General features: G+C 52.0%; 1 protein-coding gene across 1 annotated transcript; it reads left to right on the forward strand.

Annotated features, from left to right (window-relative positions):
* The first annotated feature begins 2,213 nt into the window (after nucleotides 1-2,213).
* On the forward strand, nucleotides 2,214-15,850 carry TAL1 (TAL bHLH transcription factor 1, erythroid differentiation factor). Its single transcript, XM_032966238.2, has 3 exons — nucleotides 2,214-2,723; nucleotides 11,230-11,321; nucleotides 11,949-15,850. Exons 1-3 carry the CDS (start codon nucleotides 2,215-2,217, stop codon nucleotides 12,476-12,478), a joined length of 1,131 nt encoding a protein of 376 aa, XP_032822129.1. The 5' UTR covers nucleotide 2,214; the 3' UTR covers nucleotides 12,479-15,850.
* The last annotated feature ends 1,178 nt before the right edge of the window (nucleotides 15,851-17,028 follow it).

Raw genomic sequence — 17,028 nt, forward strand, 5'->3', positions numbered from 1 at the left:
TGATGATGGTGGTGGTGTCTGTATGGCTGATGATGGTGGTGGTGGTGTCTGGGTGCCTGATGATGGTGGTGGTGTCTGTGTGCCTGATGATGGTGGTGGTGACTGTGTGGCAGATGATGGTGGTGGTGTCTGTGTGCCTGATGATGGTGGTGGTGTCTGTGTGCCTGATGATGGTGGTGGTGTCTGTGTGGCTGATGGTGATGGTGGTGTCTGTGTGGCTGATGATGGTGATTGTGTCTGTGTGGCTGATGATGGTGGTGTCTGTGTGGCTGATGATGGTGATGGTGTCTGTGTGGCTGATGATGGTGGTGCTCGTGATGATGGCAATGACGCCTGCGTTGCTTCGGATGCTGCTGCTCATAATTATGTCTGTCTTACTGCTGGCGCTGATGATGGTGAGTCAGTTCCTGCTGCTGCTTCTGCTGATGTATTTGTCGCTTCTGATGATAATGATGACGACGACGATGCTGTAGTGTTTGTTGCTGCTGATGATGTTTTTTGCCGTTTTTGCTGCTGACGATACTTCTACTGCTGATACCGCTGCAATCGCTACTAAAGTGTTTATTGCTACTGCCGCTGATGATGATGCTGATGAGAACAGAGGAAGGAGAGCGAGAGAGGGAAGGACTCCGGGTGGTGCAGGATGACTCGAGTCCGTGGTCCGGGCGAGAGTTGGAGACTCATCAACCACGACCCGTGACCCTGGGCACGATCTCTCCACCGGGCACGATCTCTCCACCGGGCACGATCTCTCCACCGGGCACGATCTCTCCACCGGGCACGATCTCTCCACCGGGCACGATCTCTCCACCGGGCACGATCTCTCCACCGGGCACGATCTCTCCACCGGGCACGATCTCTCCACCGCGACTGCTGCCACCAATATCTCGGCTCTACCTTTTGTAATTGCGACACCGATTTCTGCCACTACCGCTGCAACTGATATCGCGATTATTATTGCTGCTGCTGCTACTACCGCAACGGCCTCCGCTACTACTGCAACTACTGTCGCACGACTGCAATAACAACTGCTCCTGCTGCAACTGCTGCAACTGCTGCCGCTACTACTACTACCGCAGCAGATACTAATACTGTGAAAGCTGTTACATCTGTTACCGATACGACTGCTGCCGCTCCTGCTGCAACACCGACTGCGGGATAAGAAACTGCCGGAAAGTTTAGGAAATTCTCCCCGTCGCCCCTTTCAACCAAGCAAGCAACTCGCCCTGCTTCCAATCCCTCCACCCAATCTTCCCTCCCTCTCCCTCTGTTCCTCCATCCTTTTATCACTATCCCTCAATCCCTCCATCCCCCTCTCTCCCTGCATCCACCATCCATCCCGCCCCTCAATCCATCCCTCCATCCCCCCTCTCTCCCTGCATCCACCATCCATCCCTCCTCTCAATCAATCCCTCCATCCCCCCTCTCTCCCTGCATCCACCATCCATCCCTCCTCTCAATCAATCCCTCCATCCCCCCTCTCTCCCTGCATCCACCATCCATCCCGCCCCTCAATCAATCCCTCCATCCCCCCTCTCTCCCTGCATCCACCATCCATCCCGCCCCTCAATCAATCCCTCCATCCCCCCTCTCTCTCTGCATCCACCATCCATCCCTCCTCTCAATCAATCCCTCCATCTCCCCTCTCTCCCTGCATCCACCATCCATCCCGCCCCTCAATCAATCCCTCCATCCCCCCTCTCTCCCTGCATCCACCATCCATCCCGCCCCTCAATCAATCCCTCCATCCCCCCTCTCTCCCTGCATCCACCATCCATCCCTCCTCTCAATCAATCCCTCCATCCCCCCTCTCTCCCTGCATCCACCATCCATCCCGCCCCTCAATCAATCCCTCCATCCCCCCTCTCTCCCTGCATCCACCATCCATCCCGCCCCTCAATCAATCCCTCCATCCCCCCTCTCTTCCTGCATCCACCATCCATCCCGCCCCTCAATCAATCCCTCCATCCCCCCTCTCTCCCTGCATCCCTGCCTCCTCTCCCTGCCCCCTTCCCTCCCTCCCTCCCCTCAATCAATCCTTCCATCCCCGCTCTCTGCCTCCCTCCACATCCCCCCTAAATCCCTCGCTGCATTCCTCCCTCCCCATATCCCTTCCTCCTTGCCATCCCTCCATCCCCCCCAACCTCCCCCCTTACCTCCACCCCAGCCTTCCGCAACACCCCCCCACTCCACCACCACTCACGCCGCCAGGAAATGGAAGCCACACCACCACCGCCGCCGCCGCCTCCTCCTCTGTCCGTGCCAGCGGGCGGAGGCGCGGAGCGGGAGTCACGCAGCATCAGCGCCTCTCCCCAGGGACCCCCCGCAGGCTCGGCAGGGGGCGGACAGGCGACCGCGGGAACGGGAGGAGCGGGAGGAGCGGGAGGAGGAGGAGGATCGGTAGCCAGGGAGACAGCACTCGTGCGCTCCCACGCTCACTCCATAAGTAGAGGGGGCGCGAGACCCGACGCGTTCAGCCCCGCAGAGCTCGGATCACCGCTCGCGGAACAGCAGCCGCCGGCCGAGAACCATCATCATCACCACCACCACCATCATCACCACCATCACAATAATCGCGGCCATCAGCAGCAGCAGCAGCAGCGAGCGATGCCGATGCCGACTGTGGCGTCGAGTCTGTCACCGCTGGTGCCCGCTACCCACGCGACCATGCTCTACCCCGGCGTGCCAGCTCCTTACTCTGAGCACGCCCTGGGGCTCGACAGGTAACTGCGTGTGTCATCAGTGCGTGTCAGTGTGTCAGTATGTGTGTGTGTGTCAGTGTGTGTGTGTGTGTGTCAGTGTGTGTGTTTCAGTGTGTGTGTTTCAGTGTGTGTGTTTCAGTGTGTGTGTGTCAGTGTGTGTGTCAGTGTGTGTGTGTGTCAGTGTGTGTGTCAGTGTGTGTGTCAGTGTGTGTGTCAGTGAGGGGGGAGTGGTAGTGCAGCGGCTAGCGCGCTGCGTTACGAACCCGGCGACCCGAGTTCGATTCCCACTCACGGCCACCAACACCAGTGACGATTATCTGAACCGGACCTGGACCTCCCCTAGGTCGACTCAGCCTCAAATGAGTACCTGGAGCGATGTGTAAACATCGGACGTGGTGTTGGCCACCCACCCCCTCGTGTGCCATATAGACCTTCTTAGGAGTTCGCTAACAGCACTTGCCCTCAACAATTTGTTAATGCTATACGGGGGGGTCATTGCATTTGTGGGTGATAGTGTGTGAGTGATAGTGTATGTGTGATAGTGTGTGAGTGATAGTGTGAGTGTTCGCTTACAGCAACAAGTGCTCTTTAACAGGATTTGTACCAACAGCCTTGGAAAGGCTATACGGGGGATCTTTGTCTTTTTCTGAGTGTGTTTGCGTTCATATGCGTGTATATATGTGCGTGCGAGAGACTGGGATTGCGCGTATCACCGTTTGTTTATGAATTAGTATATATATGAAGTAGTATATATATGAATTAGTATATATGAACTAGTAAATATGAATTAGTATATATAAGTAGTATATATGAAGTAGTATATATGAATTAGTATATATGAATTAGTATATATATGAAGTATATATAAATTAGTATATATGAATTAGTATATATATGAAGTAGTATATATATGAATTAGTATATATGAAGTAGTATATATATGGAGAGCGGTTGTGTAGCGTTTGGTAGGCTGCGTTCCGAACCCGACTATCCGAGTTCGACTCCCTGCTCAGGGATAACACCGGTGACGATTACCTTCCCCAATCTTGGGCCACCCCTAGGTCGAATAAGCCTCAAATGAGTACCCCCTGAGTGTGTGTGTAAACATCGGCACTCGGGAGACAAAGGCGGCCGGGCGTGGTTGCTTGACCACCCACCCCCTCGTGCGTCGTGCCGGCATTCATCAATGTATCTCGCTGACAGCATTTGCCCCAACAGTATGTTAAGGCTACACGGGGATCTTTATATTGTGCGCGTGTGTATGTGCACTAACAGCACCTACCACGACAGTCTATACGCTAAACGGGTGATTGTGTGCGTTGAAAGCTCTTCAAGTGCTCTCTGTGATTCCACAACGAACACTCGAGTTGCGGAAATTACGACGCGGTTATTAACCCTGCAAGTACAGACCGCGGTCTGGGCTGTTAACCTGGCCACATGAGTTCGCTTCCCGACCCGCGGCTAACCATCAGTGGCGAGTGATATCCGAGCCCACTCCTTTCACCAACCAACCATCGCCACGGCGTGGGGAGGCCTTCGTCTAGCAGTGGATTGTTATGAACGATCTCATGTACCAGGTGAAGCCCACTGAGCTATTTAGCTTTTTTTAAAAAGCGACCTGGCCACAAATGATAGCTCAACGAAGTGGCTATTCATGTGGATATTTATAGCAGCCAAATACTCTAAACGCATGATTCTAAATGTGGATGGAAAAAAGCGGAGGACCCGGAGAAAAATTCACCACGGTGTCAGGATCGATCTCACGACCTCCTGTATATCCGGCGAGGGAGATAACATCTCGCCACCGCGGCGCTGTATTCTCGATTTTATTATAAACCGAACCTTCCCTCGCACCTCCGATCAGCATGGTTGGCTTGGTGCGATGCGAAAGAAGTTCCACATACAGAAGTACATGAACAAAAAAAGCAGCTCTTAAGAAATTCGTTTTAAAATTAGATTATTAAAAAGTGGATAGCTCCAGATGCTACCGAATATCGGAAGGAAGAGCGTTCCAGACGTCCGCAGAAGTCGCTGCTGCTGCTACGATGACAGGAGTTTGCGTGATGGTTTTATTCTCCTCGACGAGATCGGCGAGGTATTGTAGTTAAATTGTGGCAAGCAACTTTGTGTGTGTAATGAATGCGCGTGATGATGTCAACACGAGTTCCTGCCTCCATCTCTTCGGATCTCCCTCCGCCTCCTCCCCGATATCATCGTTTGCTCCCGTCATGATCCTCATCGTTATCATCATCGCGGTGCCCTTCCTACCCGCGCTCTCCCCATCTCATTACCAGGTCTCCCTCTTAGATTCAGGTGCATTTAGGATCAGCCTTATTTACGTTCGGTTTGATATTTGGGCAGGAAAACCCCACTGGGTAACAAAATGCTCAGCTTCGATGGGGATCGAATTACAGAATTATAGAAAAAAGTTACGAGTTGCTTACTCGCCGATAAAAAACATAATCCCTTGCAACATTGTAATGCCGAATTCCTACATATGGACCTTATGGCGAGACCGCGGGGTCCCATAAGCGGCTCTCGCATAAACTGCGTTGCGACGTCATTTTATGTCTGTTGAAGGCGAACAAGAGGGCAATCTATTCCTCTCGACGCGCTCTACACGATGCGCTGATCAAAGTTTAAAAGTTTAGTTTCTTCTGCGCATTCGTCCTCGCTACTGCGCTTGGACAACACGACAACAGGACGATCCGCGCCAGGCATCTCGCGGCGTTTATGTGTGCGGTGGGAAAAAAAGTCGCCAAAAAGAAATTAGTTAATTACGATTTTGACTTCCGTTTATTCTGGACCCCGGGGTCCCGCCATAAGGTTCATAATGTACAACTAAATCCGTACACTATGGTGTGTTTATATGTTAACACAATGACTGTTCTTGTATATATTAAAACTACATTCTACAAACATTACAGGGTATTCCTGCAATGCAGATCAATACTACCCAGTAAACATGCAACGTTGCATGAACGTTGCATGATACCGTTGCACGAACGTTGCATCCGGCCAGTCAACTTTGGTGCAACGTTGACACCTTTACTGCTTAGAATCGTCCACGTGTATACAAACATAGAATAAATAAATAAAAAGCAATGCCATTTGCCAATCCACTGCTGGATGAAGGCCTCCCCACCCTCGGTCTGTCTCTGTGGGTTGTTCGACCATACTTCACCGCGTTGGTCAGTTCAGGTTGAAAGTAAGTTGGTTCGGGTCAGGACCCGCTCAGGATGATCGCTCGCTACTCATGTTCGCCGTGACCGCGCATCGAGCTCAGATGGCCAGATTCAAAACGCGCTGCGCTAACCACTATGCCGACGCAATATCATTCTCGACGACGACATCATCAGCAGCAGCGTGACAGCGTGGGGCAGGCAGGGGGGTGCCTTGCCTGCCCTGCCCCCCCCCTCCCCCTGTTGGCCAAAGCTACGAGTTGGGGCCTCCTTGACAACCAGCATGAGAAATTTTTCAACAGCTGTGTGAACAAACAAAAAAACCCGCAACAAATTTAATTTGAAAGCGCGGTTTAAATTTATTTTCATGAATATTGCATTTAATTTACGTTCCGCGTTTTATTTTATTTCAATTCGAGCAGCGACGTTTGGCTTCCGCAAATTGCGCCTGACCGATTGCCGCAACCCGCCCCCCCCCTCCGAGCTGATAAATGTCATTAACCACGCCACCGATCATCAGCAGCCGCGGTCAATCCACTGCTGGATGAATGGCTTTCGCTTCCCAAGCCTTCGCCATCTCTCGTGTTCCCCGAGATTGTCCGCGCCCATATAAATGATACCGTGCTATGATGATAGTGCTGCTACTGCTGCTGAATTGGCACAGTGTCAAGTCAATGTAAAACTTTTTGTTGCTTTAACTCGTGACTCCTCGCCGGCACAAATCGGCCAGCCAGAGCGCCAGTGGAGGAGCACGAACGATAGTAACGCTCAACAGATTCGTTCATAATATTCACTTTAAAGATATATAATAGGCGACGTTTCAGGCAGTGGCCCATCTTTATATATTGCCGTGCTTTGAAGATGGGCCATTGCCCGAAACGTCGCCCATTATATATGTATTTATTCTAAGGCCATACAGTATTATTGAAAACCGTGTTGATTTTTTTTGTTAATTTCGTATAAAATATACGGGTAATATACGAATTGGGAACACACGAATTCTGCTTATCGCTACGTTCCTTAGCTATACATCATGCTGCCTAAACACCGAGGTGTCAGAAAACGTCAACTATTGCCAATGAAACCAAGTGTATGTACGTATGTTGAACTTCTTTCGCACCGTACGCAGCCAACCGCGCTAATCACAGGTGCGGGCGGGGGGGGGGGTGACACCAAACTAAACACACCAACAAAAAACAAACACAACAACAACAACAACAAAATGAATCGGGTAACGAGCGCTGGCTTATCGCACAGCACACCGCCACGGTGTGTGCTGTGCGAGTTCCCCAACAGCACACACCGCCACGGTGTGTGCTGTGCGAGCTCCCCAACAGCACACCGCCACGGTGTGTGCTGTGCGAGCTCCCCAACGCTTGCCTGGCTGCACCGTAGTTGTACACCTCCTACGCTCCTTTGCCTTCACCAACCCGCACTGCCCCATGCATGGTGAAGTATGGTCAAATAACACCCCACCCCCCACCACCCCCCACGACGAAGTGGGGAGGAGGCACCTCTCATCCAGAGGTAGGTTGACAGAAGCGACGCACTTTTGGTCTTCATGCGTCCCCCGCTGGAGGGCAGCATACGATTCGCACGGTCACTGCTTGAGACACCGACCAGACCGGCGTTCTTAAATCATTTTTAGAGGAAGGGGAGGGCCACTTTTGCCGATAAGACACCACCAGCGTGAGGGCCGCCACACATTTGAAACCACATGGGGGTTTGACAGCACGGCGACGATGATGTTTTTTTTTGTTGTGGCTGCACCCGATTCAAGAGCCGAATGGCTCACAGGGCTATACCAAAATAAAGAAACTGAAAAACTGAAACTTTTCGTGGTTTGTCAGGGGGCCGCACTAAAGGCCACCAGGGGCCATCCGTGGCCCGCGGGCCTTGCAGTGAAGGCCACTGACTTATAACGGTACTTTGATGGCCGTGACTCATCATCACCCATCATCAGCCGTGGTCGATCCACTGCTGGATGATGGAGGAGCTCCCCATGCCTCACAATGCACTCGCCAGGCGCCTGCAACGCGGGACGATTTCGTCGCTCCATCTCTCGGCGAGCGTTCCCGAGCTCTCGGTTGGCACTCACAGGATCGTGACATTCTGACGATGTTCTAGACGGGGCTAGAACAGCTGAAAGTGGGCACAATCATGAGCCACTCTGTTTAACACGTAGTCGGCTTTCGCGACCAATATAATCCATAATACAGGTTTTTTGGGGGGGTTAGATCGCATACATATACAAATGTGTCGAAGCTAGTTGTAACTGGTGGCGAAACGTCGGACTCAGATTGTAAACGTTGTGGCTTGGCTCTCCAACACACCGCTGTGCTGCACTAGTAACGAATTGGCCACGTTCTGTTTACGTGACAAAGCTTACTAGTTGGCTGTGTTGGGTGGTGGCGGGTTTAACGACACATTTATATTTTTACGCGATCTAACCCAAAAATCCTGTATGGTGGACAGGCCACTCTGTGCCCACAACTATGAACAGAGCCGTTACTGATGAGCGAACACCTATTGAGGCCGCGACTGCGCACGAGTGGGCGGTGTTGTCAGTACCACACGCGCCCGCCTTTGTATCCCCAGTGTTGACGTTGAACACAGCGCACCGGGTACTAATTTAATGTCGCGTCACCCTAGGGGATAACCCAGGACAGAGCTCAGCTATCTCCCGCCCAGTGCCTGATGAAGCTTAGTGCGGGCCCTGCAGCACATGTTATAAAGGGGCCCTAAATAAATAAATACATCAATATTAAAAGACACATTTTGTTACTTGCATAGTAAAGTAATTGTATTTTTTGCATTTGCTATACAGCCAGATAATACGACAAATCGCTAACCTTAAATACCCAGTCGTTTGTAAAAGTTGAAGGCGGTATAGTACTATAGTAATAGAGCAAGTGCAGAATCACTGAACCCGAATTGATTGCTTGAAAGCGTTTAGCGCGGGGACCTTGAAAGTGCGGGGCCCGTAGTATATGCAGCTACGTTTGCTACGAGGATAATCCGGCACCGCTCCCGCCACTGATGTTAACCGCCACCACCGGGAATCGAACTCGGGTGTTGCCTGGTTCGTAGTGCACTGCGGTAGTCACGTGGCCGCTGCCTCATACAAAGGTAAAGGCCCCCCCGAATAAGGGTGACGACGTTAGCCTTATTCACCCGCGCTGGGGAACATGGCTCCCGATTTCAATACCCACTCGGCATACATCGGTGACGAGTGTCTGACACCGGTCGCGGTCCTCCTTAAGGTGAGCTCAGCCTTAAATGAGTACCTGTGTGGTCGTGTGTTAACATCAGAACTTCGAGGGTGGCGGTGGTAAAAACCAAGGCAGCCCGGCCGGGCGTGGCGTTAGCCCAGGGGTCGTCAATGCGAGACGTCTCGAAGCAGCTTCCTTAAAGAGCCGCCGCACGCGACTCTGCAGCCGCAGGTTTTGGCGATCCGTGTGTGAGCCACTAACACCATCCTATCGCGAATCTCTCCAGCCTTGTGTAATATTTACTCGCTAACCCCCTGACCCACACCACCCCTACAGTCTATGCTCGATATTGTTGCCTTTCTGATATCTTTGTCTTCCGCATGCATATACATAAGGACTTAGGTTGAGACTGTCCCGGGGCGCAAGGACCCACAGTGTAACTGGGCGGGCGGGGGGAGCCGCAGACACAAAGCGAGAGGGGTGACACAGACATCTGCCTCGGCTCACGAGGGCTGTGGCGAATTCGCAACAAGGAGGCCGTCAACAGTGAGCCGCCCAGATTGAGCGCGTGACACTTAGCGTGAACGCTTCGCGTGAACACTTAACGTGAACGCTTCGCGTGAACGCTTAACGTGAACGCTTCGCGTGAACACTTACCGTGAATACTTAGCGTGAACACTTAACGTGAACACTTAGCGTGAACGCTTCGCGCGAACACTTAACGTGAACGCTTAACGTGAACGCTTCGCGTGAACACACACTTAGCGTGAACACTTAACGTGAACACTTCGCGTGAACACTTAACGTGAACACTTAACGTGAACGCTTCGCGCGAACACACACTTAGCGTGAACACTTAGCGTGAACACTTCGCCTCCCTCTTCTCTCTCTCTCTCGTTCTCCCAAGAGCTCTTGAAGAGGTGGCGGCGGTGGTGGTGCCGTGATGGGTTGGTGGATAGGGATTGTCTAGGGGCGCCACGGTGGCTAGGGGATGTTAACTACCTCGCCAGGTATGCAGGAGGTCGGGGTTCGATTCCGACCCTGACGCCTGCTGCTGCTGTATATTTGGAGTTTGTGTCTCTCTCCCCGTGGGCGCGTGGATTTTTCTCCGGGTCCAGTTAAATATCCCTCCACATTTTAGAATCAACATCACGCGTTTACAGTGTTTGGCTGCAGCTACACATTGCCACGTGATGAGCCACTTCGTCCAGCCATCGTTTGTGGGCAGGTCGCTTCTGAAAAAGAGCTACGTAGCTCAGTGGGCCGTATCTGGTAAAACTAAAAATAGTTTAAAAGTTTCGTTAAAATGGGGGGGGGGGGGGGGGTAAGGTTGGTTATGGGAGGGGAGGGGGGGTTATTGTGGAGGGGAGCTCGCGGTGTGATGGTGGGGGTTGTAGGGCAGGTGTGGGAGGTATGGAGGTGGGGGCATGGTGGTGTTGGTGGTGGTTGAATGTAAACGCGCGCTCATGTAGAGAGGAGAGAATTACCCATCACAAAAGCATCGTTGAAACAAGCCTGCTGATGCTGCTGCTGCTGCTGATGATGATGACGACGATGAGACACCGAATGTCAAAACTAGTCCAAGCGAGTTTGCTGCTGGTGTGGCACCCGTGCTGTTGAAGTCGTGAACTCGCAGAAGACCGCGTGGCTTATGGGATGTGTACAAGAATATACATTGAAATGCAACATTTGTATGTATGCATATTGCATTTTTTTCGCACCGTACGTAACCAACCGTGCTTATAGGAGATGCGGGGAAGGGCAATATACTAAAATGAGTTTTCAATCTAGATAATTTAAAAGTGCACAGCTCCAGTGGATTCCTAATATCGGAATGAAGAGCGTTCCAGACGGCCGCAGAAGCGCATCGGACTCAGCCTCAAATGAGTAGCTGGTGCGGTGTGTAATGATCGCCGTAGGGGAGACAAAGGCGGCCGGGCGTAGTTCCAGCCACTCCACCCCTTCGTGACCCGTGCCGGCCTTCATAGGTGCTCGCTAACATCACTCGCCCCAACAGTCTGTTAAGGCTACACGAGGCATCGCTGTTGTACATCCATACGTATTTATTACGCGTGACCGTGAGAGATGTATATAACATGGCTAACGACGATGATGTGGTGTGTATGTGTGTAGCGGATTCGGTCCTGCCCAGCCAACCTTCACAGTCCTGCAACCAAACGGCCTGAAGAGGAGACCCGCTCCCTATGACCTGGAGTACAACGAGGGTAAGCAACCATACAGAGCCACAAGGAGAGCACTGCACTGATGTCAAATAACAATTATATTTGTACTCATTTAAATGAATTTACTTTGTTATCCAGGATAGCCGCACTGAGTCACAGAACTCATTTTGAGGAAGGTGCTTCTGCTACATTGGGTTTACATTTGGAAGATGTGTCCATCCTAGTCAAGTTTAGAAGGCTCGCTGGCAGGAAGTAACGGGACAGACCCAGGTGCCATGGGTTGACTGCTGTGCCAGGCTAGGTGCAGGAGGAGGCCACGGGGCAGACCTAGGTGTCATGGGTTGACCGATGTGCCAGGCTAGGTGCAGGAGGATGCCACGGGACAGACCCAGGTGCCATGGGTTGACTGATGTGCCAGGCTAGGTGCAGGAGGAGGCGACGGGACAGACCCAGGTGCCATGGGTTGACCGCTGTGCCAGGCTAGGTGAAGGAGGAGGCCACGGTACAGACCCAGGTGCCATGGGTTGACTGACGACTGGCAGGATGCACCAGGCTGCGCCCCCTGCACACAAACGGAGAGACTCGCGCACACCACACCAAATCCGTCGTGTGAAGGCAGACTACCCCGACCCGCTCACGCGAAACGACTCCCCCCTCCCTCCATCCCAGGTCCCATCGTGAAAACCCCGCGGCGAATCTTCACCAACAGCCGCGAGCGATGGCGTCAGCAGAACGTGAACGGCGCGTTCGCCGACCTGCGCAAGCTCATCCCGACTCACCCGCCCGACAAGAAGCTGAGCAAGAACGAGATACTGAGACTCGCCATGCGCTACATCACCTTCCTCGACCGCCTCCTGCGCGACCAGACCGCGGGCCAAACCGGGCCCTCCATGGCGCAGGGCTCCGGGAACGGCCTGATGACGATGGGTGGCGGCGTAGGGATCAACCAGATCACCTCCACCTCCTCCTCCTCCTCCTCGCCACCGCCGCCGCCGCTGCACCCGGGATCGAACCGGGACGTGCGCGGCTCGATGGTTGATGACGCGGCGGCTGCCGCTGCGTCGAGGGACGACGCGGCGTCGATCGTCACGGAGGACGTGGCGTCGCCCTGGTCGAGCTGCGGCAGCTGTTGCGACGGTGGAACGGGATCGCCGGGGAGTTTGTGCGACGAGAGAAGTCAGCATCAACACCAGCGGTGACCTCCTCCTACTCCTCCTCCCCGCCACCACCATCGTCGTCATCAGCAGCGTCGTCAGCCGTGGTCTATCCACTGCTGGTTGAAGGACTCTCAATTGACTACGCCAATCCGCACGGTCTCGCAGTGCGTCTTTGGTTGTATCCGCAAATGAATGAACGGATAAATGAATACTACAAAACAATAACAACAACAGCAATTGCCGTCAATTGCCACTAATTGGAGGTGACGTCACCGCGGCGCTTGTGCCAGGCTAGGTTTACATTGGCCATGAAGAAGTAAATACAGTACGTACACGTTAACAAAAATACACAGACACGTGGCTTTAGCAGAGCTACGGCGACGGGAAGTTAGTTTCGGGCCTTTGAATGGCACATGCACACAGGGAAATTCATGGAAGGATTGGGTGAGCAAATACAGAGCAGAATGTGGTTTATAGAAAGTGCCGAAGCTGCAATGAGGATGTTGTGATGGGTGGGACAACGTGTGCCGTGTGGAGGAGGATAGGGTAAGCGACCTGGAGGTTGGGAATAGAACATGCAGGAAAGGGTAGCTGTGAACCAGAGTGCTACAGTGGCTATGAGATGTTCACTACCTCGCCTGGTATACAGGAGGTCGTGGGTTCGATCCCGACCCTTGCACCTGCTGTAAATTTGGAGTGTTTGCATGTTCTCACCGTGGCTGCGTGGATTTTTGTCCAGGTCCTACAGTTTTTTTCCCCTCCACATTTATTAAAATACATTTAGAGTATTTGGCTGCTGCTTTAAATTTCCACGTGATAAGCCACTTCGTTGATCTATCATGTGTGGCCAGGTCACTTTCGAAAAATAGCTACATAGCTCAGTGGGCCTTATCTGATAACATCAAAAAAATTGTTTAGTTTCGTTTCCAGGAAGAGGAGGAGGTGGTGGTGGGTGGGACACCTGTGCAGGGTAGAGGAGGAAGGCCTGCCCACTGAGACCACGCGTTAGAGGGACACCCAGAGGCTACAAGTTGGAAGACCCAACCCTAGACGGTGGCGACGATGATCAAGGCTGTAGGAGTGGTCCTTGGAGGTTTGGGGGTATTGACTTTGACACAATCCTACGTGAGCTAGCAGAAGGGAGGAAGCTCTGGCGACAGGTACGGAGAGCATCGACTGCATTGGCAACTTGAAAAGGTCCGATGTACGTATCCACAAAAGCCTCACGGAGTCTCAAGACGAGGGTCCTGCCTGGGCACATTTGTGCCGATTTCCCTTTTTTTGCGTGCTCGGAGAAGTTTCACCGCGCACAGCAAGGGGATGCCACTCAAAGGTCCGCACGTAACGGGTTCATGAACCCACTTGCTGTACTGCACTTCCGCCTTTTGGCCACCTCGCATTCCATCCGGGTGACAGTCTAACATGCATCTCGAGGTCATCCACTGAGCCCTTGCTTCCAAAGTGCTGGATCACAGGCGTGCGTGCGTTTCATCCTCTCAGCACAACCTACATGCCACAATAACGTGGAGTTTCCTACACTGCCTTTGAGGACACGTAATGAAATGAGCGCGACTCCAGGCTCAGCTGAGCACAAGAAAAACTTTTTTCACTTTGCGATCACAGTGTTTTCCCCATATGGACAGACCGGTCCTTGCCATGATAATGTGGAATTTTCCATTTTAGCGAGCAAACCCGCAGCGGTGTATTTTATAATAAATGTGTCAATATAATGAGTGTTGTTTTGGCTAATCACGGATCGTGTATTATATGCTGTGTATATATACAGTACTGTATTGTCATTTATACAGTACCTGTATACATTTTTGCATGTGTGTGCGTGTATGTATGTGTGGGAATGTTTATTTGTTTGTAACCTTTTAACGATTTAATCCGCGGCGATTGCATAAATTCTCAATTCGATTGCAGGATTCATTATTTATTTATCTCGTTTTGCGCGTTCCGTTTGTGTTGTTTTCCGTAAATTCGATTCCCATTTTAATCTCACGACAAGTTCTTTGATCGCCCCATCTACCTATACGCACGTAACGTTTTGAAAAATGTATTGCTAATTGTTGAACCATGACCGACAACCACGCTGGTCCGTCACGTTGGAATAAGGTTTGCTGGGGCTACTCAGGAGCGGCTACAGATGATCGATCACTCGCCACTGACGTGATGATGTTAGCCGTGGCCTTCCTAGCCAACTTAGATGGCCGAACGCATCAGCGCAGGGGATCGGCAACCTGCGGCACCGGAGCCACACCCGGTGACTTTTTAAGGACTGCAGTTGCGGCTCTTGAAATTCGAAAAAAAAAATGTTATTTTTGTGATTTGGGTTGCCGACCCCTGACCATGGAAGTCCGGGTTCACCATGGAAGTCCGGGTTCACCATGGGAGTCCAGTTCACCATGGGAGTCCAGTTCAACATGGGAGTCTCGTTCACTGTAGGCAAATTACAATCATAATTACAACCGAGCACTTGGGTTCGAGCAGCCGTCTCATCGCTCATTCGCACAAATCCTAAATGGTTCCAGGTTCGCAACGGCCGCTCATGGTGCATTTTTATCCCAAGCCGTCCTCCAAGCGAACGACATATTTCAATCGGAATGATTACAACAGCAGCAGCAGCAGCAACAACAATTGTTTTTTTTTGCTCGACGATGATTGAAATCGATGGGGGAGGGGGAAGTCGCCGTGACTCTGCGTACGAACACGTGTTCGCTGGCGCACGTGATCAAAGGGGAAGGAGTCATCAATCATTGACGGGCTCGCGTGCTTCAAGCCTGGGCCGCCGACAAATCAGCTGTCCACGTGTTTACCCAATACCCTCCATTGCAGGGATGTAAATGCACGGTGCAACTCACTGCGCGCACCTGCTGATTGGTAAACAACGAAGAGCCGCGCGTTTCGTTTATATATGCATAATTGAATAATCGGTGTTTAATAATACATCGGATTTTTGCTGGATGATGGTCTAACTCTGAACGAAGCCGTGTCGGCCGTGTGCATTGTTTGACCATACTTCGCCACGCTGATCCACGTGCAGCAGGTTGGGTGCTACGTATGTGTGTAGGCAGAACCTCTTTCGCACCGTACGCGACCACACAATTCTCTTGCGGTCGAGTGTGGACAAGAGGTGAATTGAAGGGATCTCAAGACCAGTTCTGCGACATCACCTTCCACGGGCCGTCATCTAAACGACAACGCCGTTACAATCTCCACGGCGTGCAGGGACACACCAGGGCAGCTGGCAATTGTCGCAGGCAACTTGGAACAACCCCGCGTCGAAATGACCTCCAATCCTGGTCGTACCCGTGTCGCTGTATAATGACATTATTACGTGCGTTCGCAGTGTACGATGCATTGCCTGTATTCGTCATTTTGCACGGTTCCATAAATATATCGTTTGCCATACGAAGCAGTTTTGAGTCATACTGCGCGCGCGCGCGTGTGTGACGTGTGCACGTGTACACTGATTATAATTGACATCCCTTTCTCAATCCACTGCTGGATGAACCCGGCCACCCGAGTTCGAATCACGGTGGCGGCGAGCAACATCAGTGGCGGTGTCCAAACACCAGAAGCGGTCCCTTCCCCATACTTCACCACGACCACCGTGGTGAAGTATGGTTAAACACCCCCCCCCCTCCCACTGGATTAACAAGGGCGCTGTACATTGTTACTGTTCATTTTTAAACCATTGCGTGTGTGGTGTAGTGTGTGTGTGTGGTGTAGTGTGTGGAGTGTGTGTGGTGTAGTGTGTGTGTGTAGTGTGTGGAGTGTGTGTGGTGTGGTGTGTGTGGAGTGTGTGTGTGGTGTAGTGTGTGTGGTGTGGTGTGTGGAGTGTGTGTGGTGTAGTGTGTAGTGTGCGACCCGGGTTCGATTCCCGCTCACGGCCAACACCAGTGACGGATTATCTGAACCGGTCCTGGGCCTCCCCTAGGTCGACTTAGCCTCAAATGAGTACCTGGTGCGATGTGTAAATATCGCTACTGGGGAGACAAAGGCGGCCGGGCGTGGTGTTGGCCACCCACCCCCTCGTGTGCCGTGCCGGCCTTCAAAGGTGCTCACTATAACAGCACTTGCCCCTACAGTCTGTCACGGCTATACGGGGGATCTTTGTCTTTGTGTGGTGTGTGTGTGGTGTGTGTGTGATGTGTGTGATGTGTGTGGTGTGTAATGGTGTGTGTGGTGTGTAATGGTGTGTGTGGTGTGTAATGGTGTGTGTGGTGTGTAATGGTGTGTAATGGTGTGTAATGGTGTGTAATGGTGTGTAATGGTGTGTGTGGTGTGTAATGGTGTGTGTGGTGTGTAATGGTGTGTGTGGTGTGTAATGGTGTGTGTGGTGTGTAATGGTGTGTGTGGTGTGTAATGGTGTGTGTGGTGTGTAATGGTGTGTGTGGTGTGTAATGGTGTGTGTGGTTTGTAATGGTGTGTGTGGTTTGTAATGGTGTGTGTGGTTTGTAATGGTGTGTGTGGTGTGTAATGGTGTGTGTGGTGTGTAATGGTGTGTGTGGTGTGTAATGGTGTGTGTGGTGTGTAATGGTGTGTGTGGTGTGTAATGGTGTGTGTGGTGTGTAATGGTGTGTGTG

The sequence above is a fragment of the Petromyzon marinus genome, chromosome 35 (assembly GCF_048934315.1).
Source record: "Petromyzon marinus isolate PM22_M1 ecotype Great Lakes invasive population chromosome 35, UKy_Petmar_22M1.pri1.0, whole genome shotgun sequence".
NCBI classification, from domain to species: Eukaryota; Metazoa; Chordata; class Hyperoartia; order Petromyzontiformes; family Petromyzontidae; genus Petromyzon; species Petromyzon marinus.

Coding starts and splice junctions, on each gene's coding strand:
- TAL1 (XM_032966238.2), top strand. CDS start 2,215: ATGGAAGCCACACCACCACCGCCGCCGCCGCCTCCTCCTCTGTCCGTG. Junction 2,724..11,229: donor CACGCCCTGGGGCTCGACAG/GTAACTGCGTGT, acceptor GTATGTGTGTAG/CGGATTCGGTCCTGCCCAGC. Junction 11,322..11,948: donor TGACCTGGAGTACAACGAGG/GTAAGCAACCAT, acceptor CCTCCATCCCAG/GTCCCATCGTGAAAACCCCG.